Raw genomic sequence first — 27,848 nt, forward strand, 5'->3', positions numbered from 1 at the left:
CGGTGCGGAACTCGAAAAGAGAGAGAGAGATCGCTTTTTCTTTCTTTTTTCCCCACTCCCATCCCCCCCTCACCCCCCTCGCCCTGAAAACGTACAGGAAAACATCAGAGTAGTGGCAGAGGAAAGTTAGCTCGCTAGCTAGGGAATACCTACCTCAACCGCCTACACTTTTTTTCTGAAAAAAAAAAGAATACATTTCTCTTTTTCTTCCAGTTCTTCATCATAATAAAACATTGACAGGTGTTCAGCGGATCGCCTTTGTATCAACAGCAAGCTGAACGTGCCAGGGCTTTGCTCTCTAAAAACGCTAGCGCACTTGAAAATTGTACTTCCGCATACAATGCCAATGTTCTTTTCCACCAACAAGCGTCAACTTTCGACCGGGAAACCATATTAGACGTGTCAACTCAGCTAATTTATTTTAAGGTAAGTAATTGTTAGTTAAGTTAGCTATCTGTCAGTTTCACGGAAATCGTTTCAAAACGGACGGCGTTTGAACTAATCTTGGATTGTTAAAGAAAGCGCACAAATGTAGAGGCAATTATGGGCAGACTAACTGGCTAGCTAGACGTTTCACGCAAGTAGGCAATATAGTGTAGCCAGACACTATAGTGATCTCAGTAGCTTATTTGCCCGTGTTGTTAGCTCGCTGCCATGCTAACGTTTTCTCAAGTTCGGTTAATGAAAGGGAAGCTTGCGTTTATTTATTAATTTCTCAGTGGTCAGACGGTCACATTAATTCGAGTGGATCATTAGTACCTCATCTTTTAACATCTCAGGCTAATTCTAAAGTGAAGTCACGTAAGAGCTCTACATTTTTGCCCGCTCTCATAACACAGTATTGACTATCGGTGTATTTGCTGGTTCTTCAATCAGTTACCTTTTACTTCGTTTGTTCTCAAGCTGGACCGTAAAATTAGTCGGTACAATAGCATTCTGCTGATTTGATTAGTGCTTTGTAAAACATAACCCATTTATAAAGGAAGACCAAATACATCAGAAGTTTACAGAACTCGACAGCAACTTTTCGTAGCAGTATATACTCATACAAATGGAAATAAAATTTGACAAATGCATTAAACTCTTTGTTTTTTGGAAAGTTAGACACACCGTAGGTGTGCGCTGATTCCAGGAACTGTAATCAAGACATCATTTTTTCCCCATCACGGGTGGCCCGGTGCTGAGACCAGTCAAAGTTTTAATTTTGTTCATCAGCTTCCTTCGCCTCATTGAGGCGAAACGGAACGTTTGTCTCTCGTGTTCTGTGCGTGTGTAGCCGCCGCTCCACCGACACGTTTGCCAAAACGGCAATTCTGGCGTTCCACAATTCTGAGTCGCCATAGCCCGAAACAGGAATGACAGACTACCCCATCTCTCCTGCCCTCCCTCCCTCCTTTTCAACGAGTATCGTCTTGCTCTAAGGCCCACAGGCTATATTCTCTTTCTGCTGGTGGAATGTGGGCTGTTTAATGTCTCCCTTCCCTCCTTCCGTCTATGATGTTTGCCACACACTCCCTCGTTCTTTACCACTTCATATACCCTCCTCTTGTGAGTAAGTGAAGAAATCCTGTAGCCTCAGTTAAGCAGCTTATTGGTTCAATGGAGAGCACAGTGGGGGCAATTGAGGGCCCTGTTGGAATAATAGTCTTAAGCCAGTCAGCTAGAACACCAGGACCACTGCTGAACAACTATGAGAAACTATCCAATGATCAAAATAAAGTGGGTGAAAATGACCCTTTCAGTGTCATTCCACAGTCTGTAACTCATACAGTTATTATAGCTGTTTCTACCGAATTGTATGATTGGCAGTTTGGTGTGCAGGGGAGTATGTGGGAAGGAGCCAGACAGCTATAATTGCAAGTTTAATGGCACACCAATGGGCCACACACATTCCTTTTACATAGTTCAACCGACTGGAATCTGGACTTGGGGAGACTTGAGGTTGGGCTGAAAAGTCGTCATTAGCTTACCGTAAGTGCCAGTTGTCACTTAACATATCCAGTGGCATTTGAAATGACCTGTTGGTTTTGTGGAGCAATGTTAGTATGTACTTAGTATAGTATAGTATAGTATAGTATAGCTAGTATGGTTTGGTGCTTGTCCTTGAAAGCTCAAATATTGCCAAAACACAATAACAATAATAACACTTGCTCTTACTTTTTGTTTTTTTTGAAGGAAGCAAAAATCATACCTTGCTAGCTCTCATGTCTACCAATGTCTGTGCTGATGTTACTAACAGATTAGCTAGTTCAGTACTTTAAGCCCACTACCAAAAGTCATGTGATCTATAATTTCTTCCAAGACCAGACACAAAACCATTTGAAAATAATGTGTGTTAAACTCTAGCCCCCCCTGCTCCAAATTGATCTTAAGCATCATGCAGTTTCACAGGAATTTTACAGTTTTACATTTTTAGCAATGACAATAATCCTTGTGATGTCACTGCAAAGTCGTGGAAAATCTGAATCAGATTTGAGTAGGAGCCGTGTCTGTGAACTCGTCTGTTGGGGGGTTACGCATTTTGAGTAATCACAGTAAATGAGTGCATGAAGGTTGCATCAACAAGGCAAATGTGTTGTTGTAGGCAGAGGCACAGGGGTGTTTTTTTTTGCAATTTCCTTGCTGTGGTTGTTCCTGCATTAACAGCTGTGTATGTGTATGTGCAATTTTCTCACCCTCATGCAGGTAGTTGCAGGGCTCTTTGTGGTTTTATGCTTGTGTCTGTGTTGGAGACCTTCGGTGGATCACACGGCAGCCAAGGCAAACTCTGTTGGGTTTCTCTGTCTCTGACAGCTTTTTTCAACAGCTGTGATTTTTTTTTTTTTTAGTTTTGATTCCGTACCGGGGGTTTTGCACCAGTGAGAGATTTCAGGGTGTTTATGTGGGTTTGATTTTGAAGATTAATATATATATAACTTTGCCCTGGTTGGGTAGATGGTAACTAGGAGATTTTGCTAGAAGCCAAAGCTCGAGCTATCGCATATCAGGGAGGGAGTTACATGGCAACAGTGGGGATGGTGTGGAAAATGCCATTGACCTTTGTGACGTGCATATATACTGTCTGACAGTGGAAGCCCTGCTAGACTTGTATGTAGAGCACTGGATGTGTAGAGCCGTGCAACCACATGTAAGTGTGAAACCCACACTGAGAGAAACTGAAACAGAGAGAGAGAGAGAGGGGGGGGGGGGATGGGGGCTTGGGGAGAGAAAAGGAGAAAAGTGTCCGTGTGGGACATAGTAGATCAGGCTTTATAGACTGTCCTCAATGTGTTGGGGGGGAAGTAAGTGATAACGGAAAAGAGAGAGAGAGAGAGAGAGAGAGAGAGAGAGAGAGAGAGGGATCAATGCATGAACACACATTGAGTGGCATGGGAGAGAGAGTTAAAAGCATGCCCATTGGCCACCTAGACACTGAACCATGTCCACAGCGAGACAAGCGATAACTGAAATGGAAATTAGGGGAGGCGTTCTCCTTCATGAACATTGTAGACTGTGACATTTGAGACTCATGTTTTTAAATGTATGGAAATACACGTCTTAAACCAATGGTGCCAGTTAAAATATGGAGGGGGGGTGCTGACTTTCTTAATTAACTTGAGCTGATGTGATACGTATGCTTTAGATAATTAGTAGAGTCAGTCAGTATTCCCGCCCTGTGGGACAAACCTGAACATAATGCTTTAAAGGGATTTTTTTCCCTTGTGCATGTTTGGCACTTCAAATAATAAGCAGTGATTATTGGCTCAAACAATCAATAAACCCGCTGATTAGCTCCGGCTCAGTGGAATAGCCTGTCGATGACGTGAGAGCAGCCGGCCTCCGTCTTTAGAGCCGGAGTATGAGCGAGTGAGAAAGCAGTCATGTTCCGTGCTTGTGTCGCTGTGTACAGTCACAGACGGGTTGTTTGATCAGTAGGGAAATGACTGCGCTGTGCCCTTACCGCTCTGAGTGAAAACAATGCTGCCTGAGTTCACCCTGGGGGGGGGGGAGGGGGCATGGGGGAAGGTGTGCAGTCATTGGCACTGACTTTTCCAGTTCAGTAGGGTCACATGCAGTCCCATCATGCACCAGAGAACCAGCGAATACAGGGCATCGGCGGGATACAGAGTGCAGTGAGGACTGTGTGCTGCAAATGAGACACAGTGAAAGAGATGGGGGGGGGGAGGCACAGGAAGTTGGGCCGTTGCCAAATATATACACATTCAACGTAAAGAAAGGGGTTGGGAGGGGGTCGACAAAGCAGAAACAGAAACCAGATCACAGTACCCAGGGAGTCTGGGGTAATCAGACCTTAGCGAATTAGGCAGGAGCAGGAGGGTGCACAGCCCCATATAAGGGAACGGTGAGAGTAATTTTATTGGCGTTATCAATCATTTGGTCATTGTGTAGATAAATACATTGTTATCTGATGCCATAAAATATGCACTGGCTGAGGAATACCATTGTTGGGTTTTTGTTTTGAATGCTCTCATTGAACTGCGACACGCAGGATAGGGAGAAGAGAAATATCAAGATCGTGGAGGGCTTCCAAACGAGTGGCCAGTTTTTTTTTTTTTGCCGGTTTGCAAAAATGAAAGTTCCATTGGCAGTCTGCGTTACATGGTTGTTAGTGGTGTTATTCGTGTCTCCATGCAATTGTCTCCCTAATACAAGATTACCAAACTTGGTTAGATTTCTGTCACGTTACTTTGCGATTTCTGCCCCTCTTGAGAAGAATTCCATCGGCGTGATTGGACCGACCCACAGACCCAATCAGAAATGACGCTATTCTGGAATGGACGTTCACTGTGAACGCATTGCCACCGGCACATTTCAGTTTAGGAGAGAGAGGGAGAGAGAGAGGGAGAGAGAGAGAGAGAGAGAGAGACAGAGACAGAGACAGAGACAGAGAGGGAGAGAGAGAGACAGAGACAGAGAGGGAGCGAAACAGACAGAGAGAGAGGGAGAGAGAGAGAAAGAGAGACAGAGAGGGAGAGAGAGAGAGAGACACAGAGACAGACAGAGAGAGAGAGGGAGAGAGAGAGAGATGCAGATCACTTTGATACCAGCTTTCGCTGTCCTCCCCCGGTGTCTGTTTATTACATACAGACCTTCCCTCACGTAACCTCTCTCATGCTTTATTTACTAATTTGCTTCCTGTGTTTAAGTAGATCCCTCTGCTTCCGTTATCATTAAAAATTCACAAAACATTAACCACAAGGTTATAGGTTAATATTAACTGAAACATCTAATTGATTTAGTATGTACATAATTTATGACAACAGGGGTTTGACCACGTCTGCGTGGTCCTCAAGTTTTAACACCAACACTTGCTTATTCCTCTCAGCTGTTCCTGTTGCTTCCCATGATGAGTTAAAAAAAAGTTTTTTTGGCTTTGCTTAAATTAACTGCCAAAACAATGAATGGCATTTGTTGCATAAGAGTATGCAAACACTCCACTCATTTGAGAACATTAAAACAGTTTGTCACACATTAGCCTGATATAACGGTGTCCTGAATGGCCAGTATTGCGGGTAACGTTCTACAGAACTTGAATGTTCGGCAATGACAGGTGTTCAGTGTGCATTTTGCCTTGAATTGTGTTTATCTTTTAGTGTTTGTGTGTAGGCCTAGTAAAGTAAATAGTTGTAATTCGGTTTATCGAGCAAACGTGGACATGTTTAACTCTATTCTGTTTTTCCTGCTCTCCGTCAGCCATTGCTCTCTTCCCCCGGCCTTTCCTCCTTGTCGTCTGTGTCTCTCACGTTGCCTGTTATTTCCAATTTTCTCACATTTGCTGACCTCATTCACTCTTGAAATGACCCTTGATGAGTATCTCTCTTGGTCTGTAGTACTTCCACTTGTTTGTCTTTCTCTCTTTGCAACCGCTTCCTGTGATGGCTCACTCTTAGTCTAGACTTGGGTGTCCCGTGTGTTGTCTTGCCTCTGTGTTTTCCTTTCAGCTGACTGATGTTTTGTCTTGACATCTTGTTAAGTCATATTTCTCATCTGTCTAGCTCTTCCCATTGCCGTTCTCCCTTTGCATCTTGCCAACACACCCTCCACCCCCTCTCAAAGGGAATCTCGCAGACAGGTCAACAGGAAATGGTGCTAATCACTTCCCGAGGAAATTTTGCCTCTTTCCTGCCCCCTCTTTGTGCTCGGGCACCACAATGGTAGCCCTTTAAGACCTGCCAGGACCCCAGGGAGCCCTGAACGGTTCTCCAGAATTATCAAACATCAGAACACAAAGTACTGCTGATGTTTATGTTTAGAGTTATGCAATTGCTGAACTTTAAATGCACAGGATATAGCCCTTGTGTGTTGTCACAGCAGAACGCTTCTGTTGTCGAGTGACTGGACTGTATTGTTGTTTGGAGACTTTGTTGTAACATAGGCTAACACGTGCAGCCGATCGTGTTTGGAGTAGTCTTCTTAGACCAGCTGGTCCATAGAGGAAATTGTTATTGCATAGTTTAGCTGCAAAGAATCTTGCTTCCAGTCTGTTTTAGGATTATGCTGGACTGCACTCCAACATACAGTCCGTTGTAATTAAAAATGTCAGCCTGTGCAATACAGGTCAATACAGGTAGTATTTAATTTTTCTGTTGAATTAATAAAGTCTAATAATTACGTCTAATTAATAAAGTCTAAAGTAATTGTGATGTTTCACTACTAAAACATCAAGCCCCAAAATATTAGTTTTTCCCAAAAATGTAGTTAATATTTATCCAAAAAACTACGTGGTATTTTTCATTTTCATATGATAAGCATATGGATCGACATGGACATTTGCCCATTTCCTCTCCTGCAATATCAGGCAATATCTTTACATTGAATCATTCAATAGTTATCCATCATTCAGTAATAATTTCATTATTTCATGAAATTCAAACACTGGGTTTCACTGTGAACACACTTAAATTAGCTCAGCAGCTCAGGAAGTGACTGTTAGGCAGTGTGCAATCTTCCGGAAATAGGCTTTGGGATCCGTTGAAGAGACAGCTGCAGACTTCCTCACTGAGGCTTGCAGTTGAAATCAAAATGGAAGCAGAGCTTAAGCATGGATTGCTAACGTTTCGCATTTTTTATAGGGTTTTGGGGTGGGGAAATTGGTAGTTTACGACCCAGTGCTCCTGCAATGGAGTATTCTTTGATTCCCAGGACTGCAATGGTGCTAACAAGTACACACTGTTTTAACAATCAAACTTATGTCATTGTGGGGGTTTGATAGACAGGCTCTGGTCCCACGCATTATACATAGGGTGATAGGGTGAGGTCACCATTGGTCTCTCTATTGAATAGCAAATATTATTCAAATAGTAAGGATTGAAGGGATTTCATTGGCTGATGACACAATGAGTTGTAGGAAGTGGTATAAGTGGGTGGCTAGCACAGTGGATAATCTGTGGTAATCACACGCATACTGATGCGGTGTTGTGAAGGCTGTCTGATTTCAATGGTGGCCAAAGCCAAGCACAACATTTCCGTGTTTTGGAAGGTTCCAGAGGCACACTGATGTTAGTTACAGCACAGCTGAAGATCCATCAGGATGACTGACACAGAGATACAGTGGATGTGCATATTATGTGGATTGTTTTGTACACTTTAATAAGATCGACACGACAGGATGTTTTTGTAAGGCGTATCTGTCTGATCTGATCTCTGGCTCTCAATTTGCCTGCTGACTCTAGGGTCTGATTCAGTTGTGCCACAAAGCTTGTTGTGTAATCCGTATAACTTGATCTATTTTGCTGCAAGCTCTTTGCTCTCTGTGTCATCATTTCAATCTGTTCTTGGCTTACTTTCCCCATTGTTTTCTCTATGTATGCGTAGATGGCTCGTCTTTCAGCTCTCAGTGGGATTTCATATGAGCCTGATGATGTTTCAGACTGTTTGGAATTAAATATGTTGGTTTAACCCACCCAGGAGTGATTTAAGAAGCTGTTGATTGATAGATATTGCATGTTACATTTATAGCCTATGGGATATTGACATCACTGCCAGTTGGACTTCTGGTGGGAAAGCACCTCAGACTAGTCACACATTTTCTTTTAAAGTTGAATTTGCAATTTCACTTTGATAACTTCAATAGTTTTTTCAGTTATCCTATATTTTCCTTTAACTTTTTATAAAGCACACAGTAAGGCTTTGTTTAAGGCTGCACCTCTTGGAGCACAACTCTGCAGTCTGTGCATTTTGTGTAAGTGTCCGTATTGCATTAATTTCAGTGTAAGATGGCTATTTTGATAATGCTCAGATGTGGAACATGCAGTTTCTGCCTTCTGCCAGAAATTGCAAATCGCCAGGTGTCAGATGGGTAAGAAAATAAACGCTGTGAAGCCTTTCAAAGAAAAGTCTCCGTCAGTAGTTTAGTGAGGACTCACTAAAATATGTACTTTTGAAAACTATGGAAGTGAGTAAATGGAAAGAATTACTGGGAAGTGATGAAAGCAGTGGCTTAGTGTGCTGCCCAGACAGTCTAAGCTCCTTATTCGCTTGTGGGGCAGTATCGGTGATCAGTGAATTGCTGAGTTCTGAGGTGACAACACACAGTGTGATTGCTTAATTTCAAAGCTTGTGTGATGTCCTGCAGTAGCCCACTCGTGATGTGTGTCAGACCCCACCCGACTCCCCACTGCACATACGTTTGCAATTTTCAGGAGCCGTTACATGTGTCCTTGGCTTTACCAGGGTGTAACGGCTGGTTGGTGACGTATGAGGAAGGGAGGTATTGTGACGCAATGGCTGATGTGGAACACTGCAGATCACTGAGCTCTGATTGGATGACACCTAATCTCATTTTCTGTACAGGATTTACTGAATGAAATGAGAGGCTAGAAATCAAATCCAAAGAAAAAAAAAGAGTAATTTCATTAACCAAGTGTTTGTTAGGTTTGCCTTTTTGCCTGGTGACAACCATGCTCATTGATAAGATAATTAGCAGGTTTGGCCCCCATTTTGCTGTTAGGTTCTGTCTTGCTAGCTACTATTTACATGGAGTTTATAAATGTAACATCATCTCCTCCTTCCCCTTAGTTAACAACCTAGTTTAATGTGTGAGGATCCAGTTATCTCTGTAAAACCAGTAGCCAAGACCCACTCATGAATCCCATTACACATAACACCAGCCATGGGTGAGTCAAGAAAACCAAATCATTTAAATCCAGAATAGCAAGAGTGGTTTATAGCTACTACAGAATTACACGCATTCATGTCAACACTGCACTTCATATTACAGTAAGTTAGTGGATAGAAATAACATAAACTAAATTTTCAACATCTTTAGGCTTTCAACAATGGTAGCATGAATGGTGTTCGCCTCAGAGGTAATACTCGCCTCAAGAGGATGTGGTTCCTTTGATTGTGATCAATCCAGGATGTTTTTGCAAAATAGAACCTGAAAATATGTTCCATCTTTCTTTTTCCTCCCTTTCTCTCCTCTTCTCTGTCCCCTTTCTGCCTCTCCTAGCCTGGCCTGTAAGGAGCTCAGGGCTCAGTCTTTGCCATGAGTATCATCGGAGCGGAAGATGAATTCTTTGAGAATGACTTGAAACAGGTAAGTGCCAGTGTGTCTGTGAAAGTGAAACTAAATGAGAAATACTGTCCTGTAGTATGAATAGGAAGTGATTGATTCTCCCCCTGAGTGTGGCTGTTGTCTTCATTTTTCGTTTTTGTGCATTTCTGATGCCTTTTTTTCCTGTCTACCTCAGACAGTGGATGACCAGAGCAGTCACTTTAACAGCGTAGAGCTGCTGAAGGATCGTCCCACTCACCTGCTGGTCTTCCTGCAGCACGTGATGTTGCAGTTTGACTGTTTGCCCTTGGTGAGCCTTTCCCTCTCTGCAGTCCACATCCAGCAATGTGACTACACAGATGTATCACTTTCCCAGATCAAAATAATAAAAGTATTGCCCTTGAATTGACAGCTTCTGTAATAGAGCCCCCTCTGTCTTGTGAAGGCAAATCCAGGCTTTCTTCAATCTGGCTTTTTCTTCCCCTGCCTTTTAAAATCCAGTTTTAAATGAGTTTTGTTTCTATTTAAAGTCAGTTTTGTGGGCGATCATTTCCTTCAATCTGTCTGTTTGCATACATTATTTAAGTTTAATAGTTCCTGTATGGAATGCCCTCAGATTCTGGAACTGGTTGAGGTCACTTTCCCAGAATGCATTGCTGGGGTTTGGGGTTGGCTAGTAAAGTTAGCTTATGCTTTAGTAGAGTTAGTTTGTCACTCTAGAAGTGTTAAAAGGCTGCCTGTCTTTCCCTTTGCTCTGCATGCAGACCCCGTGACTCACACAGGTATAACGAACTCTCTCCCTCCTCTCTCTCTGCTCACTCATTAAGTGCATGAAGGCACATGAACCATTGCCATTTTTGAGTGGAGTGCTAGTGTGTTTCCTCAGTCCGTGTCTCATTTGTCGCTTGCCTCATTTAGGTGATGTGTATATAGCAAACCTAAAAATGCATCTATAACCTCTGAATACAGAGAAACAGGGGAGGGGATACAATGGGTAGAAATGTGATCATGAAATACGTCAGCTTCTGGTCTCCTGTCTGCTCATTGAATTTTCCGTTCCATTTTCTCCTGGTTCTCCTCCTTGGTGCCCCCCCCCCCCCACCCCCCACAGTTATGCTACCTTCACGCAGACCTCTTAAAGAACCTCAGTGCCAAAGAGACCAAAAAGCAGTTTGTGGATTTTGTCAACACTTTCCTGGACAAGGGGGCGGTAAGTAACCCAGCCGATCAGGAGAGAGCTGCTTGTTGCCCATGACTGATGATTTCATCATCCTGCGACGCATTGCGACACCAAACCAAAGAACAGCTTTTTTTTTTTTTTTTCTCCAAACCCAAAAATGGAACAGCTCCACCTGAGTCATGCTCTCGTAACATTCCATTTCCTGGACATGTGTTTCTGTAAATGTGTTTGTCCACAAGAGGCTCATTGTGCCTACAGCCCTGAAGTTCAGCAGTCCTCCGACAACAGTAAGCCAATACCTGTGTTCCCCTCTGTTCTCCTCTTCTCTTCTCTTCTTCCTCTGTCAGATCCTGCGAGTACCGGTGTCAGTGCCCTCCTACGTGTCCAGTGATTTGGGTAGGTGCCCGTTTTCTCTCTCACTTTTGCCCCCTCTCCCCTCTTCTGACCCCCTTCAGTTTTGTCACACGTTCACAGGTGAAATGCCAGGAGCCCACCTGGCAGCGGTTAGTGCAGCATGCTTGAATCGGTGCATCAGAAGGCCCGATTTATCTGTCTCTGTCCTCGTAGGCCCATAGTGGAATCTGTCTCGATCACCCCCCCCCCTCTCTCTCCCTCTCTCCCTCTCTCTCTCTCTCTCTCCCCCTCTCTCTCCCTCTCTCTCTCTCTCTCTCTCTCTCTCTTTTAGACCGCCCACGTCCAGAGCTCGAGGATGCTCAGAAGCGCTATGTCATGGATGTGCAGGCCCTGATGTTGCCTGAGATCATGAGGCAACTTGAGGACTTCAGGTGAGAGAGCAGTGGTTAACCCGGCAGCATGCTGTTGCCTAATTTCCTTTCACGCTTCTTTGTTATCTGTCAGCTTGTGCATACAGACCTCACCACCCATCCTGTCTAACAGCAGTTGTGTTAATGCGCGTCTTTTCTCGGTTGGAGTGTGCACGCTAAACTCCTCCCCCCTTCCGGCAGGCAGAAGAGGATGATGGGAATGACGCCCAGCGAGCACGAGCTGATGGAGGTGGAGAACCACCACCCCACGGAGAGGATCCCCACGGAGATGAAGGAGAAGGCTGTGGCCGAGAACCTGCTGGAGAAGCTGTCTGACATCCAGTGAGTTCAGCTCACGCTAACCGCTACCAACACTGAGAGACAGGGTCATGAGGGGTTCATTCACACTTACCGTGCCGACCAGCGTTAACTATGAGACCGACAGGGCTGTGACAGCTCAAACTGAGTACCGTTACAATCAGTACAGTTACAATCTTTATTAGCTGCAGGCTCTTCACTTTCATACATGCGAGCTCTGCTGATGAGTATCGTCTTTGCAATTGATATAGACATAACAGCTTATAATTGTTGAATGTGCTCATCAGCACTAACTCTGAGAAGTACAAGATCGTCAGATCGCATGCACGCTAGCATCTATTGGTCGAGTGGAGAAGCCGGAGGATTGGATAGGCCCCTCAGCAAGCCCTGAGAGGAGGTGGGATAGAGGCCCCCCCCCCCATTCTACCAGACCAGGCTGGCAGAGGCCCCTTGCTGTACCGGAGCGAGGGAAGGAGTCGGGAGGGGCGAGGGAGGAGGCGGAGGAGAAAGCGATGGAGTCAGCAGTGCCACGCTGGCAGGAAGGAGCGGAGTTTCCTCTGTGGCACCGCTCCAACGGGAAAAATCGGTGCGCCCCGTCTGGACACTCGAAAGTGCGCTCGCTCAGTGCGGAGCGAGAGGGGCTTAACGCGGTCGCCTGTGCACGGCAGCGTGTCGTCGCTGCGCTGACAGAAAGGACGACGACGCAGACTGTCTCACTGCCTCCACTCTGTTAGGGATTAGCACAGAGTCCGATTCCTGCACCCCCCCCTCATCCATGTATTGCCGTTTATTCTGTCTGGTATCAAATTCCAGCATGTGTTTATTTCATTTTTCACTCAGTATCTGGAGTTTTTACAGTTACAGGAATGAATGAAAAAACGTGTAAAAAAATATAATTAATATTAACACAAATGCATTGAATTCAAGTCACATAAATTGAAGTCATGATAGTGAGATTGTATTTAATCCAGCCCTTGTTATGAGGGTGAGATCTGTTACACATAAGAAAAATATATCTCCCTAATCAAGCGAGCTGACAGCCAATCGGTGATGGGAACACTGCTCTGATTGTGATGTAATAGCTGTGGGAATGACCCAGTGTGCTCACCTGAATGGTCTTTCTGTGGCACCTAATCGTCCCTTTCTGTTTCACAAAACCCCTTTCATTCGCCTTCCATTCAGACACACAGCCTGTTTGTTTTCTCCCTTTGCTCTGCCTTTACGTTATGATGATCCTCCTCTGCCTCCGATTGGCTGAAACAAGGAAACGATTGAGAAAGGGAATGCACCGATTGGTTCATCATGGGAAACCCCTAGAAAGCCCCTCCCCCTCTGGTGTTCGTTGAAACGAAAGGGATCTTATTTCTTAATACTTGCAGACTTGTTGCATCAGACAGATCCTGTTAAAAGCCATTTTTGGCCAGTTTGGAGGATTTAACAAAGCCCAGCAGAGATGTCGAGAAAACTCTGATTTGGAAAGGAGCCTGCAATTCATTTCAAAATGATTATATTGCGATTGTATTTGTTAAAGCTTAAACAAAAATGTAAGCGACTAAATGAAACCCACATCAACAAAAAGTAGACCACGTGACAGAATATAAATATTTAATAAATGCAAATAAAAAGAATCTACGGATGTCTTTTCTAACGGAACAAAACCAGTACAGTGGATGACCTTTTACATTTATGTCAGTGGGTGTAACGCCATGTCTGTCTTTGTCTGCGGATCTTGTTTTGTCTTTTTGGCACGGTGTCCTCTCCTCTGCTGACATCTGCCCGTCTCTTGTCTTTTAGGCCCACAATCGGCATGGAAGAGGAGAAATAGTGAGTGTTTTTTTTTTTTTTTTAACATTTGGTTCCTCAGTTGCAGCGTTGAGTTTATAGATGAACACATGTGGAAAAACCTCAGGCAGTGCCAGGTTTGGCTACAGATGGCTTACATCCATCACTGCTCTTTGTCTGTGTGTGCTGCATTCTGCCTCAGTGAGCGGAGTCACACTTTTTTTGCCACCAAGGATCATAGCAGAAGAAATAAATAGCTGTTGCAAATTAAAAGGCCTAAAAGGAGTAGTAAGATACATAATTTTATATATTTTTGCAGTCATACAGGTTCTGTACACACTGAATGAAGGGGAGCATTTGCTAATTATATTCTAAAAACCTCACAGTAGTTTCAGGCACTGATTGTTTGGGGGAGTATCCATATCTTGTAGGTTGTGGTTATATTTTCAAACCCTGCTATAACTGAGACTGTATGGATTAAATCTTCCTTTGTTGTGCGTCAGTGCCGCCATCTTCACAGCGGTGGTGTACTACATGAAGCACCTGGGCGTGAAGAGCCGGACGGCCGACAGCAAGAAGTCCAGGGGCTTTTTCAGGAAAAAGGCAAGATCGTCTCGTGTACACAGGCGCTGGGCGGGGTTACGGAGGCGGTTTTCTAGGCTTGCCGCGACCGGGTTTAACCGTTAATATAACCTATTTGACCAGTTTGTCAGGGTGGGTAGGTTTATTGTGAATACAAAAGTTATTGTTACGAAGCACCTTCGTGCACGCAGTTGTTTTAGATGCAAGAGCGTGCTCTGTGGGACTCTTCACAACTTGCAGAAACTGGTTTGGTGTTAACAGTACTTCAGAAAATAGCCCAAAAAAAAAAAAAAAACAGATTATGAGCCTGATGTTCTCTGGTTCTGTTTCAGAATCCCCTGAGGATATTTGAAGACTCCACCAAGTCCAAGCAGAGATTCCCCAACATCCCCTGGATAGGGGGCAGTAGTGAGTTGTCTTGGATTCCACACTTAGGCGCTACAGATGTACCATGACTCCAATGATGGCCTGCTTTGTTCCTGATGTTTCTGCTCGTTGTGTTGTACTGCACTGGTCTACACGGCCATTATGGACCTAATAAGATGTTCCACAGTGTGCCACATCATTATAAATATAAATGAGTTTGTGGCTGTGTTAATCAGCACATGAAATGGGTTGTGTGAAGGTTTTATACAAAATTACTGCTGTTCTAATTCAAAGTTGTAGTTTGCTGTGCTCTTTTCTGGACTGAAGATGTGTGGTCCGGCAGCTTGCTGAGCATCTGAAACCTTCAGGATCTGTCCCTGTGGCAGATCTCGTTTGGTGGAAAAAAGCACAAATTGTCTCGTCCTGTTTTTCTTTTTTCAGATGATGTCAAACCCAGTAGATTGGAGAATGAAGGTACCACAACCTTCCCCCACCATTCCCTACCTCACCCCTTTATTTAGAAAATGGTCACTTCCATACTAATCCAATCCATTGCATGCTAGCATGTACCAAATCAAATGGAGGGGGTTGGGAACGGGATGTTGAGATTGGGGGATGCAGAGTTGGCTAGTAACAAATTACATATTCAGTTTATAATGTTTTTTCCATAAGAGGGGGATGTGCGGTTTCATTCTGTTTCATAGTTCTTTTATGGCACAGGCTACGATTTTCTTACGGTGCTCGAGAATGCAACAGATGCCTGTGAAATGTTGAAAGTACTTTGCATAAATTATATTACCAGTGAGGCAGTGTAAACCCCTCACTGACGTGATAAACGGCTCTTTGGCAAAGAAAAAGCCTGTATGACCGGTTCATCAACATACTGTTGTTTTTTAAGCCTCTGGAGCATTTGATCCTAACTAGGCATACCATCTTGCATCAGTAAATGTGGTTTGAGTCCATTCCTGCATTTGCTGAGAAGCTGAACATAATAACTTTGAGGGTCTGAGGCTCTGAGGCAGTTCTGTGTGGAACAGGTCAGACAGGGAGGGATTTTTTTTTTTAGTTCTAAAGATGTCTTCAGAACAGGGGAAAAGCTTTTGAGACAACGTTACATAACAACAGAATATCATTGACACTTCAGTGGTATAAATTACATAAGGATTATGGCCAATGCAAAATACTTTGAACTGATGTTAAAAAAAAATGCGTGAAGGATCTGTATTTCCGTGATGTTGTTAATCAGCCACATCCTTCCTGTGGTAGTTACTGAAGCTCCCCGTGCTAAAATCGTAGCTTCTCTCAATACTCAACAAGTCATTACAACAAATATGTTGGGATACCGTCAGATTGGACATGTCTTTCATGTTCTGTGGAAAGCCATGAGTTCATCGTTCCAGCTCAGTCCTGGGAATACCATTCTGTTGGTGATTGGTTTTTTTAAACATTCAGCCTGTGCATGAACTTGGAGCTTTTGGCGTGACTCAGAACTGTCATCACCATTCAGACTATCCTCTGAAACCATGGGAAACTAAGGACTTAGATTCGGTTGCACTGAACTAACCACATCCTAAAGACTAACCCTCTTTTTTACAGAAGTTATCCAGATTGCCTACCTCTGTCTCTACATCTCTCTATCTCTATCTGCTATGCTGTTTGCTCTAGAGGTTGAGTAACAAAAGCTTAGCAAGCTTTGTACTCTACACACTTTTGCAAGGGTATAAATTCAGCTTTTACTGAAATTAATGAAAAGAGATTTTTAAATTCGTTACTAATAGTTATAGATAAGACTACACTGGAGCAAGATTTAATCTTGACCCTACTGTATATCTCACACTCTTTCCCTCTGAAAATACCACCTTCTCTGTATTATTAATGCTTAGTGCAGTGTTGATTAATTATCTGTCCATGTATAAATTGCCAATGTTCTTGGCAGTTTATACATGGACAGATACTGAAGGCACAGAAGGTCAAAGATATTGCTTCCTAAAACCAGTCCTAACTTTCAGTATGTAAAGCAAGACATGTAACCATTTAACCAATGGAACTAATACACAGGCTTCATATCATATGCAAGTTAAAGAGCTGTAACTTTTACTTGGATGATGCAGTGAATTAAGAGCTTTTGTTAGTTAAGTAATCAGTGTCCAAGATGTTGCGTGTGAGTGTGTGTGTTCAGTGTGATTGATGTATGATGTTGAACAGACTAGAGATGGAAATTACAGACCATGATAACAGAACAGTCTCCTCCTTCTTCAGGTGAGAAAGAGAAAGTGGCCCCGCCCTCCCGCATCGTGGCCCCTGAGCCCACCCCAGCCCCCCCCATACACAGGAAATCGGGGGCCAATGCGGCAAGTCTCCAGGTGCCAGAGAGCAGCGATGGGCTAGGGGTCAGCATCGGTCTGACCTCGAGCCCAGACCCCTCCCAGACTGACACTGGTGAGATGGGGGGTTGATATTTGGGGAATGGGTTGAAGGGGGGTGGGGGTCAAAGCCAGGGCCAGCGGTATGGGGATGCTTAGGGGTGGACCCCACCCCTGGATGGACCTCAGCACACCCCCAGTTGTCTCCTTATATCACAATGTCTACATAGTATTTATTATGTGTTTTTTAGATATGATGTTTTGCGATGGCGGATTGCAATTACTTGGGGTTACTTGGTTACTTGGGGGAAAAGGTTCAAGACGGGGGATCAAAGCTTTTGGAATCAGTTTAAGATAGGGGGTTCAGGCTGGTGAAGGGGTTTAAGTAGAGGGTTGAGGCTTGGGAATGGATAGACCTATGTACAGCTGACTATTTATTGGCATACATGGTACATTAAGTGACCAGCTATGACTATCTCAACACAGTTCTTTCTTTATCATTATGTTGACAGATCTCTCTCTCTCTCTCCCTCTCCCCCCCCTCTCCCTCTCTCTCCATCCCTTCAGGCCCAAGCAGCAGTCGCCCCGATGCCCACCCTGCGACGGAGACGGGGGACCTGTCCCCCGCGGTGCTCAGGCTGTCCGTCTGGGAGCCCCCCCCAACCAACGAAACCCCCCCGGAGGACAGCCAGGACGGAGACAGGTGCGAGGGCACCCCTCACGCTTACAGGCAGACACACTGACAGTGAGGGAGAGCCACACGTGTAAAGACAGAGGAGAACCAGCACGCCGCTTTAGAACCGCCACAATTCTCCATATACGGTCAAAGGGCGGAGGTACCCTAGTGTAATGTTCAATGGCAAAGAAGCTGCCGGACACAGGTAAGCAGGACAGGGAAGAAGCCCACAGGTAGATAACAAACACGGCAGCACTCCTCAGGTGACGGTGGTTTCTGCGGGTGGGCTCTCACTGTCCGCATCATCACAGCTGGGTTTGACATGAGGGGGCGTGGTCGAAAAGTCCCCGGGGTTGGGGCTGGCTGTGCAGTGTCCCTGCTGTGTGCTGTCGCTCTCGCTGCTGCCGCTGTTGCTGCAGAGACAAGGAGCAGGAATTTGGAGACGGCCCCTTACTGGGAGCAGCAGTCCCAACCACCCCGTTCCACCTCTTCCTTTGCCGGCTCCATTTTTTTTTGACCCCGTTGTCACCCTGTCACCATCTCGCTCATGGTCTCTGTCCCCTCTCTCACCATCTCCCTTAACATCTGTCCTCGTCCCACTTTCAGTCTTAACATTTGTATTGCTCCATCTTTTCATGTAATACAGTACGTGTGAAGGACTGTTTTGCTGTAATATACAGTGAAGACAAGCAACTGAAGGCATTTCCATGTGCAGTTGTGTACTGCACATTCTGTAAAGGACAAAGTAGTACAAAAATGATTTAACTGTGCAGCATTGTCTGTCCAAGAATTCTGAACTGATTTATCACTAAAACTATTATAATAGTTAGTTACTTACATGAACAGCTTTATGCTAAATAAACATCTGAATGCAACTCTGGGAACTCTTTGAAGAAAGAACACTAAGGGAAAATATTTAGTGATACCCTCTTGCATGGGTGAGCTACTTGTTACATCAAAATAACCTTTCCGAGGATAGATTTTTTTTAGTCCTTCTTTAATGAAGGTGAACTTGAGATGATCCCCCAGGCAAATACAGTATACCATGCTTTAGTCTTTGATTACAAGGTTCAGAGACTGACCCTGTGTGTACATCTATTGTCTCTTGATAGTCTGCACCTTTAAAGAATGTGGAGCTGCAGGAGCCAGCGCAGCCATTTTGAAATCCGCAATGTGTTTGTCGCTGCTACACCAAGTCCCCTGCTCTGGGGAAGCTGCAGTTGTGTGCGCGTTGTGTGCCCTCCATGCCCCCGGGGGCGCTGTGGTGTCTTATGCGGCGCTACGTTGTGTGTTGCATTGCCAGACAGGATGAGGTGTTTGTCTTCGCTTATGGCCTCTCTGTTACTTTTGGGGAACCAGTAACTCAAGCAGGTTATTGCGTCTGGTGAGTGACGTCGGACATTGCGTGTGGACAATTTTCGCTGAAATGTAGGCCTAGGTTTCAGTGCTTTATGATATTTTTTCTGTGAATCATAAGCATGCCTGTTTTGCGGGGGTTGGGCAGGGGAATATGTTGTCTGGGCGTATGTTGTCCGCGGTGTTGCGTGCTTGCTTGTGCACCATCTCTGTTAGAGGATTTTAGGCTGGTTTTGTTGCGGTTTATTCTGAGCCATGTTTGTGCTTTGCCATCCTTTGGGTTCCATTCGAGTGCTCGCCTTGTGCTTGCTAAGCGCGGGGGTCTCCGTTTTTTTTTTTAGTGTGTGTGTAGCAGGGGCTCTTTTCGGGTGTGTAACACAGTGTTGTCCCGTGTTTTTGCAGACGCAAGACAAGGTGGGTCTCTGCAGCAGTGGAGCGGATTGTCATCCTGGCCTGGTCTGGCCAGGCCTCTGTGCAATACTCACACACCACACCTAACTGACAGCAACGCATTGGCGTATGAGAATTTGCATACTGTAGGTCATACTGTACAGTCAGCAGTGTGGTGTAGTGGGAAGGAGCAGGGCTTTTTACCTCAGGGGTTTGATTACCGGGGGTGGCACTGCTGTTGTACCCTTGGGCAAGGTACCTAACCTGAATTGCCTCAGCAAATATCCAGCTGTTTGAGATGACAACGTTAAAAAATCGTCAGCTCTGTAGATTGCTCTGTATAAGAGCACACGCTAAGCTAAATATAATGCTGTTTAAACAGTTGGCATGCAGTGACTCGGTACAGTCCAAAAGGAAAGCACACAGTCACTTGTGTATTGGTGTTCTGCTCACAAAAGCTTTTGGCACGTATTCATAAATAGCAGCTGCCTACACTATACAAGTACTACACCCGCACACACACACACTAGCACACACAAAAGTAATTTTGTTAAGTATTGATTGTCCTTAGAGACCTAGGTTGTGAAATAAATCGGCTTTGAATTGAGTTGCAGAGCGGTGAGGCTTGTTTGTTTTGTAAGGTTGAGATCTGAGTGCTTATGTGCTGGCATGTTGTAAGTAGAAGAAAAATGAGATGTTGAAGTGGTTAAGTACAAATTTACACGAAAGGATCTGTGTTTGGCTAATTCTTACTCAGCTGATATTCATATAACGGGACTCATGTGTCTCTCTGCTGGTGTCCCTTCTGGGCCTTTTCTGAACTCACGCTTTCTCTCACCAATTTTTCTGTCTGAATTCTCTCACTTTTTTATTTACCTTCACTTTTTTTCCTGTGTTATTCCTCATAAACCCTCATCTTCCTCATCTCCTGCTTTTTCTTTATCATCCTTGCCTCTGTCTACCCACCCCCCCCCCCATCCCCCCACCCACCCATGGGTGACTTCCTGGTTTTTCACATTCCCCATGCCCCTCCTCCTTTCTGCTACTCTCCACCCCTTGCTGTGGCTCCGCCCCATGTCCCGCCCCCACCTACACTTTGGCCCCACCCACTGCTGTCTCCCACCCTTCTTCCCTACCTCCTTCCTTTGTCCCACCAATGTGGCCCCCTGCTCCCCTGTGGCTCCGCCCCCACGGTCTCCCTCCCTCCTCCCTTTCCCCACCTCCTTCCTTCATCCCACCAATGTGGCCCCCTGCTCCCCTGTGGCTCCGCCCCCTGCCCCTCCCCCTTCTCCCCCAGGACCGGAGTGCGGCGCAGTGAGAGCATGCATGTGGAGAGGCGCCGCTCAAAGCGCGGCTCCGGGCGGGAGAAACAGTCCCGCTCCCGCAGCGACGTGGACCTGCAGGCCGCCTCCTCCATCGTGCACCCCCTCTCGCCCTCCCCCCACCACGCCTCCTTGTAAGGCATCGACTTGGACGGATGGTGGGGGGGGGGGGAGGAGGAGGAGGGGGTGGAGGAACTCGAACCGTTTTCGTACTCGCTGACCGAGTGATTCACCGTCCAGCCAGCTGTCTGGACTTTAAAAAAAAGTTCACGCTGGGAGAGACACAGGCCTGTAATGAACACTTTTGGAACGGGACACTGTAAGATACCATTGCTGTAGAGAGAGAGCAAACGCACACAACGGTGTAGAGGTGAGGGCTGACAGGAGAGGGAATAGGAACAGGGTGATGGGGTTAGAATGGTTTTGGGATTAAGATAACTAAAGATATTTTTTTTCTAGAATGTGGTGGCTTTAGTGGATGGGTGGGGAGGGGTGTAGCAGAAACACAGGAGATACAGATGGTGGAGGAAAGCAGTGGGGGAAAGGGACTTTGTTTTGACTTTAACTTTGTTGTACTGCTCTCCTTTGCTGTTCCTTTCAAACTTCTCCATTTTCCCCTCTTTCCCCTACTTCCTCGTCCTCTCTCCACCCCCCCTCCCTGCTGGTTACGCCCTCCCCTCCCCGCCCCCTCAGCTCGGACAGCGGGGCCAGTCCCTTGGAGGGCCCCCTGGCTGCCGCGGGCCTGGCCGCGCCCCAGGAGGAGGTGGAGCCCAGGCTGCTGGAGCTGGAGCAGGACCCGCCCAACTGGAGGGAGCAGGCTTCCAGCGCCACCCTCAGCAACCTGAGCAAGAAGGAGATCAAGAGGCAGGAGGTCATCAACGGTGAGGAGCGGGGAGGAGTCGGAGGGCTGGAGAGACGAAAGAGGAAGAAACGGAGAGAGTTCTTACAGTCCAGATGAGAGAGAGAGAGAGAGAGAGAGAGAGAGAGAGAGAGAGATGCCATCTGTAAGAAAGGAAGTGAAGGGAAGCGTTATCAGCTCAGTTGATCGAAACGTGTGTGCGTGTGCTCAGAGCTTTAGCACCGTTACCTGGAAACGATGCAGAACAAAACTTGTGAAGTCAGCAGTTGCGTGAGGAGCAGGGGACAGGGGAATAGGTATTGCCTAAAGATTGAACACATAACGCAAGTGTCCCAAACCACTCCCTGCTCTCCACTGATCTCAGATCATTACATTACATTACATTCATTTAGAAGACGCTCTTATCCAGAGCGACTTCCAGCACAAAAGAACAGAGGTGTATAAATACAGTTTAGCAACATTGTCAGACTAGGCTAACAACACTCCCAGACCAGTGAGTGTGAGCATAACACCATTCAAACCCTACCACAAGTTAGCTTGTCCTAACCTGACCAGGCAGCCTAGAAACTAAGGGAAGCCAAGTGCACACAGTACCATACATCACAGAATCCAAAACACTGCGATACGGCACAAAATAAAGAGCAAGTAATACATCAGATATGTGATTAGCAGGTGAGCACATGGTCAGAGTCAGGGTGGGAGGAGAGCAGGGGAATGCAGCATTAGTTTGGGGGGGTGGAGGGGATTATGGGAAGGAGGAGGAGCAGGGGACAGATGCAGGCAGGAGAGTGACGGCTCTTTCCCCCCCTCTCTCCCGCAGAGCTGTTCATCACGGAGCACGCCCACGTGCGCATGCTGAGCGTCCTGCAGAACGTCTTCTTCCGCCCGCTGGAGCGCAAGGAGATCATGACCCTCACCGAGCTGGCCGCCATCTTCCCCAGCCTGGACGAGATCATCGACATGCACTGTGAGTGCCCACCCCCGAGCTGGAGAGCCCGTATGCCCGTCCCCATGCAGTCCCTGCGCTGCACACACATCCTTCGCCTTTCTTTAGGGCAGCAGCATGGCACGAGGAAAGGAGAAGGGCTCATAACTGAGAGGTTGCTGGTTCAATTCCCCGCTGGGACACTGCTGTGACTGTTTTGTTGTGGCGATTGTGCTCCTGACTGAGCTTATTGTCATAATTCTTGAGGAATAGAAGGTCCCCACTCTCTTTAGCCTGTATTGACAGCAGTGTGGTGTAGTGGTAAGGAGGAGGGCTTAGAGAAAGGTTGCCGGTTCATTTTCCCCACTGGGGCACTGCTGCTGTACCCTCGGGCAAGGTACTTCACCCATAGTTGCCTCAGTAAAAATATCCAGTAGTATAAATGGATAAAATTGTAGCCTAAGCAAGTAAGTAACCTAAGAGCATGTGCTAAATGACAATAATGTAATGTAATGTAATTTGGTGAACTGCTCTAGTAGTTGGTCAGGGTCATAGTGCAAGTCTAAGACTGCAGTAACTAACGGCTGTCCACCTGTATTCCAGGTCAGAATCGGGATGTTATACCACATGTGAACTGTGAACTGTGAACCTTATGACCAGTTTACTTCGAGGGTCCAGGGTTCAGTTTTGTGGTACCTTGTCTAGTCTCCCTATGTTTTGTCTGTATCATGACTCTGTGAGTGTTTGTTGACGAACAGAAGATCCCTAGAGACTTAGACTGAACTGCAGTGTAATGTAGTGGTAAAGAGGAGGGCTCGTATCCGAGAGGTTTGATTCCCCACTGGGACACCGCTGTTGTACCCTTGGGCGAAGTACTTCACCCACAGTTGCCTCAGTAAAATATCCAGCTGTATGAATGGTTAAAATTGTAACCAATGGCTCTGGATAATGGGTCTGCTAAACGAATGTAATGTAAAGTACAGAGCAGGGTGTGGGAGGGGGGTTGTTTGGGCATTGGTTGTTGACGCGGTGCGCTGTTCATACCGGTACAGATAACTTCTATGACAACCTGAAGAATCTGCGCCAGGAAGGCGGCTTTATCGTCAAGGCCGTCGGGAGGACGCTGCTGAACAGGGTGAGTGAGGCGGAACGGCGTGTGGACGGGGTGTCGCGCTCACCCCTGCGGAAGCGAGAACGGGGCGTGGCGCGGCGTGGTTGTGGTGATGCCGGCTCTGTTGTGTCTCCAGTTCAGCGGGGCGGAGGGAGACTGGTTTCAGAAGCTGACCGCGCGGTTCTGCAGCCACCAATCCTACGCGCTGGACCAGATCAAAGGGAGGCAGAAAAAAGACCCGCAGTTCAACGCCTTCATACAGGTACCCGTGGCAACCAAGACACAGGGGCCAGACCTCCAAACGCAGACATTTGTCCTCCTCGTAAGATGCCAACAGTGTGTGTATGAAAGCACCTCAGTGTTAATTTTACTACATATCCCAGCTGCTGTCAAGAAAGAAAAAACAGCCGGGTTCTGAATATTACAAGAGCTAGTGTACTAGTGTACTACAGTAAATGAGAAACAACATACCAATGTACTCCAGATTATATAATAAGAGTAGTTTTTATAATTATTGTTACAGTGGCAAATAAGCTAGCTAACTTGTTTACAGAGTCATAATCTATGCATTAAAATGTAACGTGAATGCAGTAGATATAGTTGCAGCACCCTTGCAGAGTCTGAGCTGGTGTGCCTCTAAATTCCTTTAACCCAAATGTGTCTCTCAGGAGGCAGAGAGCAAACCGCAGTGCCGGAGGCTTCAGCTGAAGGACATCATTCCCATAGAGATGCAGAGACTCACCAAGTACCCGCTGCTACTAGAGAACATTGCCAAAAGCACAGGTCCGTGTTAGCCCTGAGAATGCATTAGCGCTGAAAATGTGGCTGGGCGGCTGTCTGTGTGTCTTCACGTCCGGCGGTGTCAGTTGAGTATCTGTCTGTGTGGTCTGTCTGTACTTTAGCTGAGTATCTGTCTCTGTGGTTTTTCTGTGCTTCAACTGAGTACATGTCTGTGTGGTCTGCCTGATTTAACTGAGCACCTGAATGTATCAGCTGCATATCTGTCTGTGCTGTAACTGAGTACCTGTCTGTATGTCTGTCAGGGCTTTAACTGAGTACCTGTCTGTGTGTTTGTCAGGGCTTAAACTGAGTACCTGTCTGTGTGTCTGTCAGGGTTTTAACTGAGTGTTTTGTCTGTGCTTTAGCTGAGTATCTGTCTGTGTGTCTGTCAGGGTTTTAACTGAGTACCTGTCTGTATGTCTGTCAGGGCTTTACCTGAGTATCTGTCTGTGTGTCTGTCCAGCTCTGTATCTGCAGCTGTGTGTGATTCTGAGCATCTTTGCTTTTAGATCTTCTCTTTCTCCATCAGGCACGTCTGCCTCCATAATAGTTTTACTATGCCAGTTTTCTCCTCTTAGTGAAAAGTCTTCATACGCATTTGGATTCTGTACACAGCATTTCTGCTCATCTGTGCCAGCGTCAGTGAGTGTGTTTTTGTCCTGACTGCTTCCTCCTCTGGCTCAAACTGCAGAGAATAAGGAGGAGAAGGAGAGCGTCCAGCAGGCTGCCGAGTGCTGTCGCAAGATCCTCAACCACGTCAACGAGGAAGTGAAAGACATGGAGAACCTGCTGGTGAGGGGGGTGGGGGGCGGGGGACGAGGAGGAGGAGGAGGAGGAGGAGGGGAGCGAGGGAAGATTGGGGGGGGGATTCCGTGTGAGGGAAAGAAAGGAGTACATGAAGGATAGACTGAGGGAAGGAAGAGAGAGGAGAGGAGAACAACAAGGACAGGAGCGGGATGGGTGGAAGGAGAGGGGGAGAACATGACGAATGCTAGCTGAGTGAAACAAGTGCAGAAGGAAAGAAAGAGGGGAGGGGGCAGAGGATGTAGTCACAAGGCAATGATGGCAGAGGAAGGAGAGTAAAAATAGCGCACAGAGAGCGTGTCATCTGAATGTGCTGCACCCTCTGCAGGAGTGTTGTCTGTTTCAGTGTCTGGCTGACTGGCTTTCTCCCACAGACCCTGAAAGACTACCAGCGCAGGCTGGACACCTCCGGCCTGAAGCCCAGTAATGACCTGTATCTAGAATACAAGGTGAGAGGGAGGGAAGGGGAGGGGACAGGCAGGGGGGCAGAGAGTTCCCTGCAGGGATTTCTGCGCATTGGTGTTGTATTATGAGATGATGAAGTAGCATGTTACAGATTAAGAACGATGTTATGTCAGTCTGGGATTCCACTAAACCTCTATGTGCTCACCCTTCTCATTCTACTTCTGCTTCTTTTGTTTCTTCCCCTCCCTCTCCCTTTTGGTCTTCCTGTCTGTACCTCTACTGTCCCTCTTTCCCTCCTTCTCTCTCCCTCTCTTTCATCTTTCCTGCCTCTTCTTCCTTTCTCTCTCTCTCTCTCCCACCTCAGAATATTGACCTGACCCAGAAGAAGATGATCTACGAGGGACCCGTCACCTGGAGGGTCACTAAGGAGAAAGCTCTGGGTTCAGTATCCCTGTCCCCCCTCAGCTTTTTACTGGCCCTTTAGAGATCAGGGATCTCCCCATCTCTTTTTATTCTTTAAAGAAAAAAAAATATGGTCTGTTTTCATATTGGGTTCAGTTTATTTTTCAATTATATTTTGATTATATATCCCCTCCGTCCCTCTGTCAGATCACATGTATGTACTGCCAAAGCATAATGTGTTCAAAAGTCAACACACAGAATTTCACATATAATTCTATGAACAGTAATGTACAGATGATACAAATTATAAAGAAAATACATTACATATGTGTTTAGCAGACCCCCTCATACTGGGCTACTTACATAGCTTCAGTTTCCCATGTTATCTATTTGCACAGCTGCATTTTTATCAACAATAATCAGGTTAAGGTCCTTGCTTAAGGATGCAGCTGTAGTTCCTTCCCATGGAGCTGAACTTCCCAGCTTTAGGTTCCAAGCCTTCCCATAATCCATCATGTCAGACTGCTATCTCTTTTGCAGTGGGTTAGATTCATATTAAATGCCAGCAGCAGTGTGGTAGAGAGGCAGGTGTTATGGTGCATGTGTGTGTGGTCTGTGTGGGTAGAGATGCAGGGGGAATGGTGTGTGTGTGTGTGTGCTCTGTGTGGTAGAGATGCAGGGGGAATGGTGCGTGTGTGTGTGGTCTGTGTGGTAGAGATGCAGGGGGAATGGTGTGTGTGTGCTTTGTGTGGTAGAGATGCAGGGGGAATGGTGCATGTGTGTGTGTGGTCTGTGTGGGTAGAGATGGGGGTGTTATGGTGCACATGTGTGTTCTGTGTATGAGTTGAGATGCAGGTGTAATGGAGCCTGTCTGTGTGCTGTGTGTGTGGATGTGCAGTGTGGGTGTAGATGCAGGTGTGATGGAGCCTGTCTGTGTGCTGTGTGTGTGGATGTGCAGTGTGGGTGTGGATGCAGGTGTGATGGAGCCTGTGTGCTGTGTGTGCGGATGTGCAGTGTGGGTGTGGATGCAGGTGTGATGGAGCCTGTCTGTGTGCTGTGTGTGTGGATGTGCAGTGTGGGTGTAGATGCAGGTGTGATGGAGCCTGTGTGCTGTGTGTGGGGATGTGCAGTGTGGGTGTGGATGCAGGTGTGATGGAGCCTGTCTGTGTGCTGTGTGTGGGGATGTGCAGTGTGAGTTAAAATGCAGGTTTGATGGAGCCTGTGTGCTGTGTGTGGGGATGTGCAGTGTGGGTGTAGATGCAGGTGTGATGGAGCCTGTGTGCTGTGTGTGGGGATGTGCAGTGTGGGTGTAGATGCAGGTGTGATGGAGCCTGTGTGCTGTGTGTGGGGATGTGCAGTGTGGGTGTAGATGCAGGTGTGATGGAGCCTGTCTGTGTGCTGTGTGTGCGGATGTGCAGTGTGGGTGTGGATGCAGGTGTGATGGAGCCTGTCTCTGTTCTGCATGCAGACGTCCAGTGCGTGCTGCTGGGAGACCTGCTGGTGCTGCTGCAGAAGCAGGATGATAAGATGGTGCTGAAGTGTCAGAGTAAGAGCAACACCGGCGTGCAGGAGGGCAAGCAGATGCTCAGCCCCATCATCAAGCTGGACTCTGTTTTCCTCAGGGAGGTGGCCACAGGTGAGCTTCTCTGACATGCCCACACCCCTGCTCAGAAACACTGACACACTCGCTCAGACGTCCACACAGTCACTCAAACATGCCTACAGCCCCGCTCAGACACATCTGCACACCTGCTCAGACACGCACACAGACCTGTGCAGACACACACACACACACACACACTCTCTCAGAAACACTCACACACTCGCTCGTACACGCCCACACACTCTCACATACACTTACACACCTGCTCAGACAGGTCGACACACATCCTCAGACACGCCCACGTGCTTGCTCAGACATGCCCGCACACTCATTTAGACACACCCACACACTTGCTTGTACACAC

At 46.5% G+C, this 27,848-nt stretch overlaps 1 protein-coding gene across 1 annotated transcript in view; it reads left to right on the forward strand.

The window, feature by feature from the left end:
- Positions 1-102: 102 nt before the first annotated feature.
- LOC118769105 (rho guanine nucleotide exchange factor 1-like) overlaps positions 103-27,848 on the forward strand; it is a 30,621-nt gene continuing 2,875 nt past the window's right edge. The window contains exons 1-24 of the mRNA XM_036516119.1: positions 103-426; positions 9,452-9,538; positions 9,693-9,806; positions 10,608-10,706; positions 11,024-11,072; positions 11,362-11,461; positions 11,642-11,782; positions 13,553-13,582; positions 14,044-14,143; positions 14,455-14,530; positions 14,930-14,962; positions 16,748-16,927; positions 17,419-17,554; positions 19,286-19,297; positions 20,571-20,729; positions 21,289-21,476; positions 22,275-22,421; positions 23,432-23,514; positions 23,627-23,752; positions 24,159-24,273; positions 24,962-25,062; positions 25,449-25,523; positions 25,844-25,919; positions 27,350-27,517. Of these exons, the coding sequence (XP_036372012.1) occupies positions 9,488-9,538; positions 9,693-9,806; positions 10,608-10,706; positions 11,024-11,072; positions 11,362-11,461; positions 11,642-11,782; positions 13,553-13,582; positions 14,044-14,143; positions 14,455-14,530; positions 14,930-14,962; positions 16,748-16,927; positions 17,419-17,554; positions 19,286-19,297; positions 20,571-20,729; positions 21,289-21,476; positions 22,275-22,421; positions 23,432-23,514; positions 23,627-23,752; positions 24,159-24,273; positions 24,962-25,062; positions 25,449-25,523; positions 25,844-25,919; positions 27,350-27,517 (2,359 nt within the window). The 5' untranslated portion in view covers positions 103-426; positions 9,452-9,487. The remainder of the gene's footprint in view (positions 427-9,451; positions 9,539-9,692; positions 9,807-10,607; positions 10,707-11,023; positions 11,073-11,361; positions 11,462-11,641; positions 11,783-13,552; positions 13,583-14,043; positions 14,144-14,454; positions 14,531-14,929; positions 14,963-16,747; positions 16,928-17,418; positions 17,555-19,285; positions 19,298-20,570; positions 20,730-21,288; positions 21,477-22,274; positions 22,422-23,431; positions 23,515-23,626; positions 23,753-24,158; positions 24,274-24,961; positions 25,063-25,448; positions 25,524-25,843; positions 25,920-27,349; positions 27,518-27,848) is intronic.

This window comes from Megalops cyprinoides, chromosome 21 (assembly GCF_013368585.1).
Source record: "Megalops cyprinoides isolate fMegCyp1 chromosome 21, fMegCyp1.pri, whole genome shotgun sequence".
In the NCBI taxonomy this organism is placed as follows: Eukaryota; Metazoa; Chordata; class Actinopteri; order Elopiformes; family Megalopidae; genus Megalops; species Megalops cyprinoides.